The sequence below is a fragment of the Malus domestica genome, chromosome 07, assembly GCF_042453785.1.
Source record: "Malus domestica chromosome 07, GDT2T_hap1".
Taxonomy (NCBI): Eukaryota; Viridiplantae; Streptophyta; class Magnoliopsida; order Rosales; family Rosaceae; genus Malus; species Malus domestica.
Window position 1 is genome coordinate 33,655,527 of NC_091667.1, and position 14,301 is coordinate 33,669,827.

General features: G+C 37.9%; 2 protein-coding genes across 2 annotated transcripts; one reads left to right on the forward strand and one right to left on the reverse strand.

Annotated features, from left to right (window-relative positions):
• Nucleotides 1-3,719: 3,719 nt before the first annotated feature.
• Nucleotides 3,720-4,336, forward strand: LOC103440111 (uncharacterized). Its single transcript, XM_008378785.1, has 2 exons — nt 3,720-4,008; nt 4,107-4,336. Exons 1-2 carry the CDS (start codon nt 3,720-3,722, stop codon nt 4,334-4,336), a joined length of 519 nt encoding a protein of 172 aa, XP_008377007.1.
• Nucleotides 4,337-7,488: 3,152 nt separating this feature from the next.
• Nucleotides 7,489-9,801, reverse strand: LOC103439719 (BAG family molecular chaperone regulator 1-like). Its single transcript, XM_008378307.4, has 4 exons — nt 8,920-9,801; nt 8,512-8,768; nt 8,279-8,425; nt 7,489-8,178 (listed from the first exon to the last, which is right to left on the reverse strand). Exons 1-4 carry the CDS (start codon nt 9,155-9,157, stop codon nt 7,804-7,806), a joined length of 1,017 nt encoding a protein of 338 aa, XP_008376529.1. The 5' UTR covers nt 9,158-9,801; the 3' UTR covers nt 7,489-7,803.
• Nucleotides 9,802-14,301: the final 4,500 nt, after the last annotated feature.

Sequence of the window (14,301 nt, forward strand, 5' to 3'; positions counted from 1 at the left end):
TTTCTAAAGCTCTCAACCCCCTTGATAAACCACAAAGATAGGAAGTTGCAAGACGATCAGCCTTGCCCGACAAGGTTAAACCTTGCCCGACCCTCTTTGTTTCTGTCTTTTCATTCATTAACCTAGCAATATGTTGTATACTTCAAGTTGTATTCAAGTTATTTCTAGTAAGATGACTATTAAAAGACTCTTTCAGTGCTTGAATCCGATTTGAATATGTCTTCACAGTTCAAACCAGATCTAAGTTCTAAGCCCTCGGGCATGTAAGATTTGATCACTTAAAAGTCCTTGGCCTCAAGGCATAAAAAAGAACCTTATGTGGACTTAACCCATCCATGACAAGCTTTGATAACAAGAAGTCCGAAGTTACTTGAGGCGCAAATAATCGACCTATCCCTTAGTTTTATTTCTATTATATTATGATTACCATAGAACGTTTGAGTATGGAATGAATTATGATAGGAAGCCTCAAGGTCTACACCTAAGGCCCTACAAAGGTACCTATTTGGATTCATTCTATTCCTCGGGCTAGAACGTTTGAGTATAGAAGGAATTCTGATGGGAAGTCTCAAGGCCTATATCTAAGGCCCTACAAAGGCACCTATTTGGATTCATTCTGTTCTTCGGGCTCAGGTAATCAGAAGTATAATGGTTATAAGACGCATACAATCAATGAAACGAACGTTATATGTTCGAGTACTGAGTTAGTTATTGACTGGAAGCCTCAAGGCCTACACCTAAGGCCCCACAAAGGCACCTGTCATAACTAACATAGTCTCTCGGGTATATATACAATTAAAACTCAACATCCGTTTTACATCTGCCATGCTGAAGATGGCAGTGGCACGCCTGAGCACTTAAAAGTTAATCTTGATTGTGAGCCTCAAGGCTTACACCTAAGGCCCCACGAAGGCACATTTCAAAGTTAACTTTGTCCTTCTCTTTCAGCTTTGCCCGACAAGCCTTGCCCGATAAGCCCGCCAGTGAAGCAGAAGCCCGACAGAAAACATCAACCGGCGCCAACCTCTCGGGGAGCTGTGTGCTCGTCGGCTAGAAGATATCCCCGACGGAAATTCTAGCCACGAATAGTTGCTCTGCTACTATGTGGCTCCATATTTGGTGGATGACTGTCTTAGGTGACTGGATCTGACAGATGCGTGCCCTAAGCAATGAGAACTGGCATTTTGGCCGCCTTGGGCGACTGGATCAATTGATTTTGTCGCCCTAGGTATTTAGTTTTTAGAGCAATATTTTATTTCTGGCGGAGGTTATGGATCTTTCTGGTAGTATAGTCTTCAAGATGAAGATGAAGTTGATTGGTAGTCCTTCCTCGGATTAGGTAATTTTTTTGTTTTAGGTTGTATTTTATTTTGTGTTGTGTTGTGTTGTGTTATGCTGCTTTGTAATGGGGTTGTGTCACTCCAATGAGTTTGTTGTGGCTTTTTTGTTTCAATGGTGGTTTGATGCGGCCTTGCTTTTAGCGGTGGTGTTGTGTGTGCTTCTGGTCAAAAAATTGGTTACTAGAGAATATGTACTCATGTGTCGCCCTGTATTTGTTCAATTCTTTTGTGAAGGAATGAACCATTTTTTTTATCACAAAAACTAAATAGTAAAACGAAAACATTACTAAAAAGAATGAGTTAAATTACAATAGACTACATAACTAAAATGGAACTTTGCGCAAATTACAAGAATCATATGTTGGCCTAATCAATATGTCAATTTAATTAAGAGAATTGTTATTAGCATTCCAAAATTTCATCATACCATCTTCACATGTGTATTTTTCTTTCTAATTATAAAAAGTTTGGAGTGCGAAATGAGATTTTTGGGGTGACAATCAGTGGTGAAGCTACATGAGGGCGAGTAGTGGCGGCCGCCCCTCCCTTCATAGGAAAACATGCCTAGGAGCGCTAGTTCAGCCCATCCACTCTCGATTAAACATTATCTTCAATTGAATTTGGATATTGAGTCACATAGGATAAGTCTAGAAAATACTAGGGCATTGAGATTTGCCGCATAGATAAGCTGGTGGTGATAAGGTCATATTCGATTTGGACTATAATCGATGGAAACGTTGGAGGAAGGAGTGTGTGTGCTTGACGAAGGAGAAAGGGACTAGGGGTTGAGATCTCTGGCGTTGGCAGGAAGGGAGGAAGGGAGGAAGAAGAAAGGTTATGTTTGGTCACATGTTTAAAGGAAAATTTGTATTTGGTTACATTGATATGAGAAAGTATAAATGGACAAATGTTACAATCTTATTGGGCCACATAATAAAGTGAGTAAATTGGGAGTACCCAAGTATGGTCCTTTCCCATCCTTTTTTTTTTCTCTTATGACCCCACCTTTTTTTGTGGTTCATTTCATTTTCTTCTTTTTTATTTTTTATTATTATTCTTGTGTGTATTTTTCCCTCTTTTTAAGACCCCTAGCGTATTTATCTTAAACTATCACATTATCTATAAAAATTGTATTAATTTTTAAAAAATAATGTAAATATTGTTTAATGCTTATTTTACAATAAAAAAAATTATTTAAATCCATATAGGCTCCTGCCTAATCTCGCCTAGGTGCCTAGCTGCTAGGCCTCAATCCGCTGCCTGACTAGCGCCTAATGTTTTTTAGAATCTAATCCTAACCAATTTAAACTTCTTACATGACTTTGATATTACCGCTTACAACCGCTTTGGTGAAGAGATTGTTTTCTGTTATGAATAATGACTCAAAACTTTGCACTTTCTAATGTGAAAGCAACCGCTTCGATTGGACATTGCACTCTTTTGAATTTCGTCCCTTCCCTTGGCAAATCATGACTTCGCCACTGGTGACAATAACAATTCTTTTCAATTAATCAGTACAATAAATGTATTGTGTTATGTACATGTAAAGACCAAACCCTAATTTAGTTTTATTCATTATTTTAAAGACAAAAGGTCGAACCATGTAATTGTCACACTCATGTATAAGTTGTACAAAAGAGAGGGAGAAACTGGATTTGCATGGAGATTTGGGGACATACAAGTGTCAACATATGTTTGCGTTGAGTAAGATAAGTTCATTCACTTTCCGTTAAATTTTACTAGATCAACCGCGCAGACATACATGTATACCTTATCCAAACGTCATTGTTCCCAGCTACTGACAAAACCACCATCTTAAACCGAAGAGATAGTGCATGGATCTATCAGATTCTATCACGATCATGTTAATTTAATTTTAAAATAGACAAAACTACAGTTAATTAGCTATGCTAACAATGTTCACGAGGTTGATTTTAAAATATTAAAAAAAATATATTAATTTGACTGTGAGTTAAAGTTAGCTTCATGCACGCTTAAGTCCAAAAATGGACACCCACCAACTAAAATATCCTCTCTCTCTCTCTCTCTCTCTCTCTCTCTCTCTCTCTCTCTCTCTCTCAACACGGTCTCTGTGCATTTCCAAGTCCAAAAAGGGACACCCAACAAGGGTTGGGTTTTTTTTGTTTTTCTTCGGGTTGGTTTGGTATTGCTGTGCTTTGAAAAAAAACTGTTTCTGCTGTGCTGTGAGAATAAGCAGCTGTTAAATAAAATAGCAGAGTGTTTGGTAAACTTTTTTGTAAAAATGCTTTTGGAAAAAAAAAAAACAATATGATAGTGTTTGGTAAATTTTTATGTAAAACAGTTGTGACTGTGTGAAATTACCAAAATGGTATAATACTAGATATGCTATGACAAGCCATGACGTCGTTCGTTGGCAACCTTTTCACCTTCATCTTCCTCTCCCTCCTCATCTTCTCCTTCCGCATGGTCGTCGAAAATGGGACCCACCTCCTCACCTCCTTTGTTGACCGCGACCTTTTTCTCAAATCCTTCCTCTCCTGCCTCGACCTAGTTGGCGTCGGCAATACCAACCACCGCTCTCTCAGATGTCCAGCCAAGTCCCCTTCTCCGTTCTCTCTTCGCCACCGACACCGCCTATTCCTTCACCTCACCCACGTCGGAACCTTAGACGACGATTTCTTCTCCGGCAAGGACGACGACGCTCGCTCCCTCTTCGGCCCCAATCCTCATTTTCTCCTCCTCCTCTCACTCCACCTTTAAATTAGGGTTTAATGGAACTTACAGGACTAGGGTTTCTGAAATTGTGCGCGTCAGCCTCACATTCAAGGCTGAGAAACACCATTTCTGATGACAGAGCTAGAGGCAGAGATGGCAACGGAGAAAGCAATGAAGGGGAAGAGAAAGGTGGCGATGAAGAAATGGATGATCGGGTCGTCGATTTGCAATTCTTAATCAACGGATTGGAGCTGGGTTGCCGGGACGTGGTGGCGTTGTTCTTCCTCCTGAAAGTGTGAGGAATTAGGAGAAACTTTGAAAATAAGCCACTTTTTTAAGCCACTTTTTGCAGCTTCCACTTTTTAGCTTTTTTTCATCTGAAACTTTGAAAAAAAAGCTGGTTTGGGGTGTTTACCAAACACCAAAAACTCTCCCAGCTTTTTTTCATACTAGCTTTTTTTTTTAAATCACCTCAACCCCAAACCATACATTCTTCTTATGCGAGAGTTAGGCTTATTTGGCTTAAGCTTATTTTTAGCTTCGTTCCCCAGAATTTGATTTCAATATCAATTTACTTCCTGTAATTCAAAAGCCGTCATTTTACTCTTTGAAACTCAAAATTTGCTCCACTTTGTCACCTGGAACTTGATTTTGATCCCATTTTACCCCCTAAAACTCAAAAGTCGTTTCTATAAAACTCAAAATTCGCTCCACATTGACTTAAATCTATTAACTTCTCATATGGGTTTGATTTGGGTGTACCATGCTAATTATTTATTTTTATTTTTTTCACCTCTTCAATTTCTTTTAAACTAATATTTTCTTATTGTTGAATGTTAACGCATAATGGAGATTTATAATCGAATTTACTGCACATGTGGCATGAGCTTATTAAGTGTTGGGTCCCACATACGACCTATGGGTTTCAAAGAATAAGAGAGAGTCCACAAGTTAAAGTGGAACGAATTTTGAGTTTCAAGAAGTAAAGCGGTGACTTTTAAGTTACAGGAGCAAAGTGAGATCAAAATCAAGCTTTAGGGAGCGTGGGTAAAAATATATGGAAACCCTTAACAATTGGAGTAATGCGTAGGCGCGTTGGGAATTGCGTTTGAAAGAGTTGAAAGTGCTTCTGATAAATAAAAAATTCTTTTGATCATACGTAGGCGAGAATAACTACAGAAAGCACTTTTAAATGCTTTTGTAAAAAGCACTTGGATCTGTTTGTGTAAAATTTGGCTAAAAGTATTTTTATTATAAACTTGTTGCAATTTGAAAATGCTACATAAAAGCATTTGACATACACTTTTTCAAAAAACGCTTCTGCATTTCTAAATTTTGCTGTCAAATTTAGATAGAAGCGCTTTTATCTGGTAAAAGATTATTTTATTTATTTCAGAAGCAAGCACAGACGCAAACATGTTTATAAACAGAAGCACTTTTTTTTATAGAAACATTCTCAAACGAGCTTGGTTGGACTATTGGAGGCAGTGTCATCATTTTCAGTTGAGGCCCATGTTTCCAAGGCCAATTTGCCGATCAATATGGACTAGGCCATAACCAATACAGACTCTTTTTAATGACTTCTGTCTTCTAGTTGGCAGATTAACACGTAAAATTTCCTTCTTGAGCCCAAACACACACAGCCGAAGGAGTCCAAGAACTTATGGGAACCCAACTTTTGGAAGAATTTGAACTCTGAAATATGTCAGTTACTGTTTCCTCCGCAGAAAATGATAGAAACCCATGCCTATGCCTTCCACGTTTTACATTCATTCAGCCTCCTTCCTCCCACAAGATCCGAAACGCTCTCTCCCTCCCCCTCCGTTACAAACGATGCCAACCAAATCAACTGAGAAACTGTTGGAGCGGAAAATTTCGGTTCCTCCAATCCTCTAACAAGTAAATCTTATAATCATGTTGAGAAGCTTTAGATATCATCTTCGCTCACTATCAATAAGAGAGGAGGAAGACCTGCAAGAAAACACTCCGACGCTCAAGTTAGTCATGGTTCAAGATGCTTGTAAAATATAAAACGATCTCATACCTCTCTCCCCCATGTTGATGGGATTATTGCCCTTTTATAGGCATTCAAGTCTTGGGCTCCAAGTTCCACTCACCTTCTATTTCTCCATGTTCAATGGAGTGGGTTTTATGTTGCTTGATTGTAGCTCCACTCCTCATGTTTGGTGTGCTAATGACTTATTTAGTGGAGGAGTCATTTTGGGCTCCCACAAAAGCCTCAATGCGTTTCTTCCACTACTCGATTGATGCCTTCAAAATTCGGGTAAGGGAATTGTTCTGCTTGATGCCAACTGTGTTCTGGTAAAAGCCTGAGCGTCGAATACATGCATGTTGTTTTGTTCATTCATTCAGATGAGTCATAGACAAAATTGCTTCTAGAATTTATACGAAATGAATGAAGCATGTGCCCTCTTATCAACTTGGCCAAGTGATTCTTTTCGTTGTTATCAAGTGATCCTTTGGACACGAGTGAAGGAAGCATGCATACTGCTTTAGTCAACTGGCTTATCTCGTGTCTGGTTAATAGTTTACAGTTGATTAGATACATTATTAGTGAGCAATTATTGTTCTACTTGGACAATTGCATCCCAGAGTTCTCTTGGAAACGTTTATGTTAATTCCATGATATGTAGTACTGCCAAATTGCAACCACTTCTCCTTTTGTACGACTTGCAACTAAAGTGAATCGACAGGGGTTGACACCAAAGGAAAATGATCTTCGCTGAATCCTTTTTATAGGAATTCTAGAAATCCCTCGATCGTGCAATCAATTTTCGTTAACTATTATTTATATTTAATTTTAAATCTTAATTTTAAAATAATTTATGACTACACAATGTACGATAAATGGTGAAATGATCATGAGCACGAAATCTTTAAGATTCCCAATAAATTGATCCAGCGACGATCCTTTTCCGACACCAAAAGCAAAACAAAGAGAATCCACTGGAAAGTGACCGACAATATATTGAATTATTTTTTAACTCATCCATCATCATTGAATTCTTGGTTTTCATTTTAGTTGCAGGAGTGGCTGTGGTGTAGTTAAAGTGGAGCTTCTGCATTAGCTTCGTTTGGAAGCAATCGATAGTGGTAGGATTCGTTTGGAAGTATTTTTAAAAGGCTGAAAGAGTTTTTGATGAAAATGCTTTTGAAATCAATTCTTGATAAACTGGCAAGTGAATTTTGAAAAAGCATTTTCTTGCTTCATGCAAGAAACACATAACTACTGTTTCTCGTAGGAAGTATCTTAAATGCTTTTGGGCCTTGTTAGGGAAAAAGAACTTCGTTCCCCGTGTTTAGTATCTCAAACCAATCACAGCATCAGAAGTGTAGGTTAGTTTCTCCGCCATTAAGGGATGGGGAGGGAGAGTGAGTTGTGACTTGTGAGAGACACAAATTTAAATCATTGGATTAAGAGACAGAGATCTACATCTGAAAGTTTGGACACTAAATTCCTCTAGTAACAAATATACAGAGAGCCAAATTTATGGAGTATAAGAAAAACCAGAACCACAGAAAATGGAAAACGAATTCGAGGACAACAGAATTCGAGAAAGAACATACTGATAATAAATCCCTATTGTAGTAAACCCCATTTATTTCTGATGACCTGAATGGCAGATTAAAAGGGGTTGAAAACATTTTCTAAGTACAGAAAAGAATGTACAAGATATAGCAAACCCATCGGAGACGACCATATCAAAACACATCCACACACAAACAATACATGGTATATGGCGGCTTACTCAAACGATTCCCAATTAAACCTAGGGTAGGGAGATTGATTGGCGGCCTTGGATGTCGAAGAGGCTGGGATCAATGCCGGGGCAGAATCGAATGTCTCCCACTGTGTGGTCACAACTACCGGCCCTGATGCCGACTGCCCTGACGGTTGTTCTTGCTGTTGCAGTTGCTGATTATGCGTAGGTGAATAGCCAACTGAACGCCTTGGTTGATGCTCTTGAATCGGTGCTAGTCTATGTCCATTCCCATTGGAATGACCATTTGAATGCCTCTGCTGAACTTGCTTTGGAATCTGACTTCCGTTGCTGCTAGGCAAGGAGTTTTTAACTTTCAATACATCTAGAGTTTCGACATACTTCTGCACGCGTTTTACCTTCAAAACAAATTTGTGATCGCATTTTAAAGTTGTGCTTCAAATTGTGGAGCAAAATCCATGGAATGTGATCACTAACATGACTAGTAATCGAAATTACCTGCATTTTCCTCTGTAGTTTCACATCACCGTCTCCCATGATTCCGTCTAATTTAAGCAACTGGTTCATCAACTGATCAATCAGAACAAGCACATCTTGCTCTGCAACTTTTTTACCTTTACTGATAATTGATTCAAGAGCCGACACCTAGAGTTCCCAAAGCCAAATTTCAATTTCCAAAACACAAAATTCTAAATTACACAAAATCTTTGCATACACTTCTTTAACAATACCTGGCCAGCAAGCCTGTCTACTTCCAAGCTGATTTCGGAGATGGACTTCGAAGCCTTTTCCATCTTGGCATTGCGTCGCATCTCAAGGTATCGCTTTTCTTGGCTAATAGGGTCCTCAACTAACACCATCTTCGACCGGTCCTTCACCCCAGACATGTCGAGAAAAGCCTTCGAGTCCCTCTCCTTGTCTTTGAATATCAATTTCTGATCTTGATGGTGCAAACCAGTCGGTCCAACCAACATTTTCTTCAAATCCCCTGCACAACAAAAATTACACAATTTTACACACCATAAGTAATTAACAACCACTCAAACATAAATTTCTCAATTCCAATTCCAATTCCAAAGTGTAATTTGAATGATGCTAAAAATACCATTTTAGAAGCGCAAATTGAGAATAAAATTTACCAAAAGAAGATTGAGCGCTGATGCTGATTTCATGGTAAATTGACCCATATTTGACCCGAACCCGAATTGTCGGTGGAGGCACCGAGTTCCGATCAGAGTCCGGATTCCGTTTCTGAACCAGCATTCCTCCCGGTCTGAGCTCCCACTCTCCCTGCCCCGAGTCAGCTCCGCCGCCGCCTGACCTTCCATTCAACTCGGCCAGTGACACCCCTGTAGTCTTCGTCTTCATCCTCATCATTTTTACTCTCTAATTTTCCACGAAAGATCTCTCAGATTTTTATCTGCTTCACAAAATTAGAAACAACCCAATTGAGAGAAAGGCTTGTAGAACAAAACCCTTGTTTCAGAATTCTCAGGCTCTGACCCCAGAAGCGTCACACCAACCGCTGAAAAGCCACAGCTTTAATGGCGTCTTGAGAAAGAAATAAACCCAACAAGTCATTCACCTCTAAAGTTCAAGCCTTGCGCTAGAAGATAGAAACAAGGAAAGGTTTACTGAACCGGGTCCGACACAGAACCCACCAGGACCCGGATCTTCGGCCAAAAAATGCAGACTAAACTCAAACACAGGAGAAATTTCTCCCGGAAAAAAAAAACAGTAATTTTCCCGAGAAAACAAAATGAACCAAGTAAGCTGAACCCCGAGATTTCCCAAAGTGGTGCCGGGAAAATCAATGCGAAATCAGAACCTAACAATCTGATAATTTTGGTTCTCCTTTTTTTTTCTCCTTGTTCTGGAGAACTCGCGGAGGAGGAAGAGGAAGAGGAAGAGGAGGAAAAATAAATAAAAAAATAAAAAGAGTAAAAGAAACAAGTGGGAAGCCAGCTAGCCTACTGAGCTGTTGGAATTGGAACCACATTATTCTACATCTGCATGTATATATGATCAAATCATAGGCACATATAATTATGCGTAAATAATAATTTACTTAATTTATTTTACAAAAATAAATGTAAGAAAATAAATACGAAAAAAGAAAGTGAAAAAAGCCGCCAAAGTTCCTGTAAAAATAAAACACGGCAACGAAATTTGGGTCGTACAGCGAACTGGGTTGTGTTCCTGTACCTGCGCACTTCGGATAAAAAAATAGTCGTACCTTGTTTTATGTTTCGACACGTGTCTGGATCGGGGTACTTTGGGAATTAAATGGCGACGTAATCATTGTGTTGCTAATTACGGTGGGTTTGAGGTCAACAAGTAGAAGATTAACTTGGAGGGTCGGCGCTAACTTTGGGGTTAAACCGTGGGTGGGTAGTAATTAAGGGTTGCAGCACACGTGTTTCAACCTTTACGTTTATTTATTTTTGTATTTTTGGTTGTGGAATTATGAAAGGGAATTATTATTAGCATTCTAAAAATCATATTCTACACTTCGTGTATTTTTCTTTCTAATTATAGAAAGTTTAGAATGTCAAATAAGATTTTTAGAATGCTAATAACAATTCCCCTTTGAAATATGTTTTTGTTTTTCTGAACTAACGTTTTATGAGATTAAACAGGACTTGCACGAACTAAGAACGTCGTTGACACGGTGCTAACAATCTTGTTGGTCACCGTAGGATTGCTAACGAGCCCTCAAATCCCACCTTCTCCTTCCCCTTCGCACATCAGCGGCATTTGTGGCTCCCATTCTCCAATCACCAAATTAGTCAATTTTTGAGTTGGACCAGAATCTAAACGAATTTTTTTCTCTGTCTCCGACGTCTTCGTGTTTCTACCACCCGCCAACATAGAGGAAATCGTGCAGCTTTACGATATAGTATTTTTGGAGCTCGTGTTCAAATCGAAGCTCATCGTTACCTATCTCACTATCATCGCAAAATGGGTATTTGTATTTTGGGTTTCAATTTCTCTACAACTCAGGTGTGATTTGCTTTAGAAAGCCATGAGTTTTTTAATCATCTTCAGATTGTTAATGTAATGGATTAGAATTCCTCTAATTAAGCCACAAAAACCCCTTTCCTTTTCATAGGTGGTTGTGATTTGTGTGAGAGAGAAGTGATCGTGGTGGCTGGCAGGGGGAGGGATTGAGGTTTTTTAATATGTTTTTAAAGGTAAAATAATTTAAAAAGGAAAAATAAATAGTAATTTGTGACTTTGTTCGACAATGCATCAAATATTGCATAATTTTTATATTGATGAGTCCAAACTAAGTCAGTTCAGTTTAATTTATATAGCTAGTCCAGTATAAGATAGTTTATCCGAACAAACGGAAGTTTAGGGTACTAGTTTACGATTTTCGGAGTATAGATTGCTTTCATAGCACTATAACTAGCTTGGATCATGCTCATTTCATAACTAGGTTGGGTCATGCTCCTAATTATGGTATCAATCAAGATATATAACCTTAGCATGCATTTTCCACAACACGTAAATTACCTTTTACATCTCCATATTTTTTTTTCCATGAATGAAAAATCCGTGTGCCTTCGCCCATGAGCGGTAGGTCTCGGGTTCGAAACTTGGGAGCAGCTTCTCCATAAATGGGGGTAAGGCTAGCCGACATTCACCTCTCCCAGACCCTGCGTAAAGCGGGAGCCTTGTGCACTGGGTACAACCTTTTTAATGAAAAATCCGTGTGAAGTAGGATGTGTAAATATTGATATTGGTTCCTTTGTCATATTTTACTTGGATTTCAACCCAGACGTGATTTTAGGTTATTAAACAAAGATTTCGGGGCATTTCTTGGAAAAATCTTTAGTTGATTACAAATATAATTTAATTGTTGCTAGTGTTATTTGAGTTAACTAGTTTTAAGCAGAGTAAAAGCTAAAACAAATTCATATGAGAACTTGTGAGAACAACTCAAATACACATGACTAATTACGCAAATAGAGAAACCCAGAGTGATATATAATTTCATATATAATAGTCTTTGGGCATCTCTTTTGCCATTTTTAATTTTGAAACCAATAAAACACCTAATTCCACATAACTTTAGAAGAAAATGAACAAGAATAATCACCATAAAATAATAAACCGGACCAGGTCAAAGTCTTTTTCTAAATTTTTCTTCTAGAAGTTGGATATTAAATGTTGTATATTTCTTTTAACAACGATACTATATATATCAAGAGAGTGAAAATGAGATGAGTCTCATTATGGGCCACAATAATTTGGTTTAAATACGTCATTGACGATAATTAAATCTAAAATTTCTCACTCACAAGTAAAAAAAAAAATCATTAATCATAATACTAAAGAGCAAATGTTTTGTATTTTAAAAGTTTCAAAAATAGTAAAATTGTTGTAAACATTCCTAGTTTAAGTGTAAATGTATAAATTCTAGATTAGATTTGATTCTAATTATTATTTCCTATTGTATCTTGTATTCTTTAGGGAAGAAGGAATTCTTCTCTTCTTTTACTACTATACATAAAGACACAATGTAGAAGGGATAACAACACACATATTCCCTTACAATTCTACAAACACATATCTTTCTCTATTCTTCTTGCCGCCGGCCATCCTAAACTTGGATAAAATAGACCACAACAAAAACCTTCAAAAAAAATAAACAATTTACGCCACAATGAAATGCCACCGTCTCACCGACACTCCCCTACATGCAAGCCAACACGAGGGGGTCATCTGACACGTTGCGAACTGTAAGCCATACAAAGAGTCGAAGCCAAGTCTGAATCGTGCGATTTGTTAAAGTTGGGAGTCTACGCATGCGTGGCTTGATGGGGACGGTGCAACCTACGACATATTACCTCCCTCTAATTACACGATTATCTTAAATTTTGTTCCTCTTTTTTTTTCTGATTGAAAACTCTCTCATTAACTAATCTGTCGGCCCCTGCACAACAAAAAAATAAAAAAATAAAAAATAAAAAAGCCAAAACAAAAAACAACAACTGTGCCTTATGGGTGCGTTTGGTACGCAGACGGGACGGAACGGGACGGGACGGGACGGAACGAAGGTGTAATTTTTGAAAAAGACATGGGGTATATTTGTCTTAAAATGGTAAAACATTGTGTTCCACAGACATGGAACAAACCCGTTCCAGGGGGAGGAGGTGGGACGCAAAAACACCCAAAATCTGTCCCGTGGAACAGCCCGTTCCACCCATTTTTGACGCACCAAACGCGGGACGGAACGCCTCGTCCCGTTCCGTCCCGTCCCGTCCCACGTACCAAACGCACCCTATGATATCATGTTATGTTTTTATTTATTTATTTATTTATTATTATTATTATTTTATCAAAACCTTATTCTATTATGTAAGGCCAGTTATATGAATCTCAAATCTACTCAGTTTTGCGTCAAATCTTTCGTTAGCTTCAAGCACATCATATCTTTTTTTATAGTAGTCTCTTCCCAAGTCTTCATCTACTTCTTTTGCCATGAGTCTTCATCTCGTAGTCGCATATTTTAACTGGAGCATCTGTAGGCCTTCAGTTCACGTGTTCAAACTATCTTAACCGATTTTCTATCATCTTATCTTCAATAGCGGCCACTTCTACTTTACCTCAGATATTCTCATTCTTAATCTTATCATTTCTCGTGTGCCCACACATCAATTAAAGCATTCTTATTTTGGATACAATCGGTTTCTCCATGTCTTGCTTTTTGATCCCCTAACATTATGTGCCATAAAATATTATTGGTCTTATTGTCATCCTGTAAAAAAATTTCCTTGAGTTTTAGTACCATGCAACAATCGCACAACATACTCATAAACTCTTCCACACCATCCATCCTAATTAAAACAAATAATAATTAGTTGAATTATTGTAATTTTCTTTATATTTTTTTTGTTTTGGAAGTAGCATCCAATAAGGAGTATTTTTAATATGAATAAACTTTCCAATGAGTATTTTTAATATAAATAAACTCAATTTTAATTCATAGTCTTGTCCTTGATTGGGGACTGGATACCGACCATTTGGTGTATAGAATTTGGGTCATCGCCCGTCGGGGACTGCCTTTGCACTGCCTCGCGGTGGTTCTATAGACTTTCTGTGGGTCTGATGTTAACTTGTGAGGCACGTGACATCCAGACAGACACAGACTTCTTGTTCTTGTTATTGTTGCTTGTGTGTGTTTTAAAACAAGAGTTAATTATATTTTTAACGTGCATGGCTTCGTTAGAAAAAGATTTTATGTCCACTGATTTGAGAAATTTTAACATAAGAAGAATATAATTGAGTGAGATTTGAGCATAAAATATTTCTCCATTAGGATATGTCGAAGTTTTTATTTTATGATGAGAATTTGTTTTCGTGGGGTATTCTTTACTTTTTGTCTTTTATGTGCTCCGTAATTATTTCAAGTTGTGAATATTTAACTAAGATTATACTCTTGTTCTTAATTTTTATGTTTGAGTTTGAATGCTTCTTTGGCTATCGTTTGTACTATCTTACAACATTTGAAA

Bases quoted from the DNA above. Each gene is read 5' to 3' on its own strand.
- LOC103440111 (XM_008378785.1), top strand. From the start codon at position 3,720: ATGACGTCGTTCGTTGGCAACCTTTTCACCTTCATCTTCCTCTCCCTC. The intron at 4,009-4,106 runs GCAAGGACGACG...TGGAACTTACAG, and splicing joins AGACGACGATTTCTTCTCCG to GACTAGGGTTTCTGAAATTG.
- LOC103439719 (XM_008378307.4), bottom strand. From the start codon at position 9,157: ATGATGAGGATGAAGACGAAGACTACAGGGGTGTCACTGGCCGAGTTG. The intron at 8,769-8,919 runs GTAAATTTTATT...TTTGTTGTGCAG, and splicing joins CAGCGCTCAATCTTCTTTTG to GGGATTTGAAGAAAATGTTG. The intron at 8,426-8,511 runs GTATTGTTAAAG...TGGGAACTCTAG, and splicing joins TAGACAGGCTTGCTGGCCAG to GTGTCGGCTCTTGAATCAAT.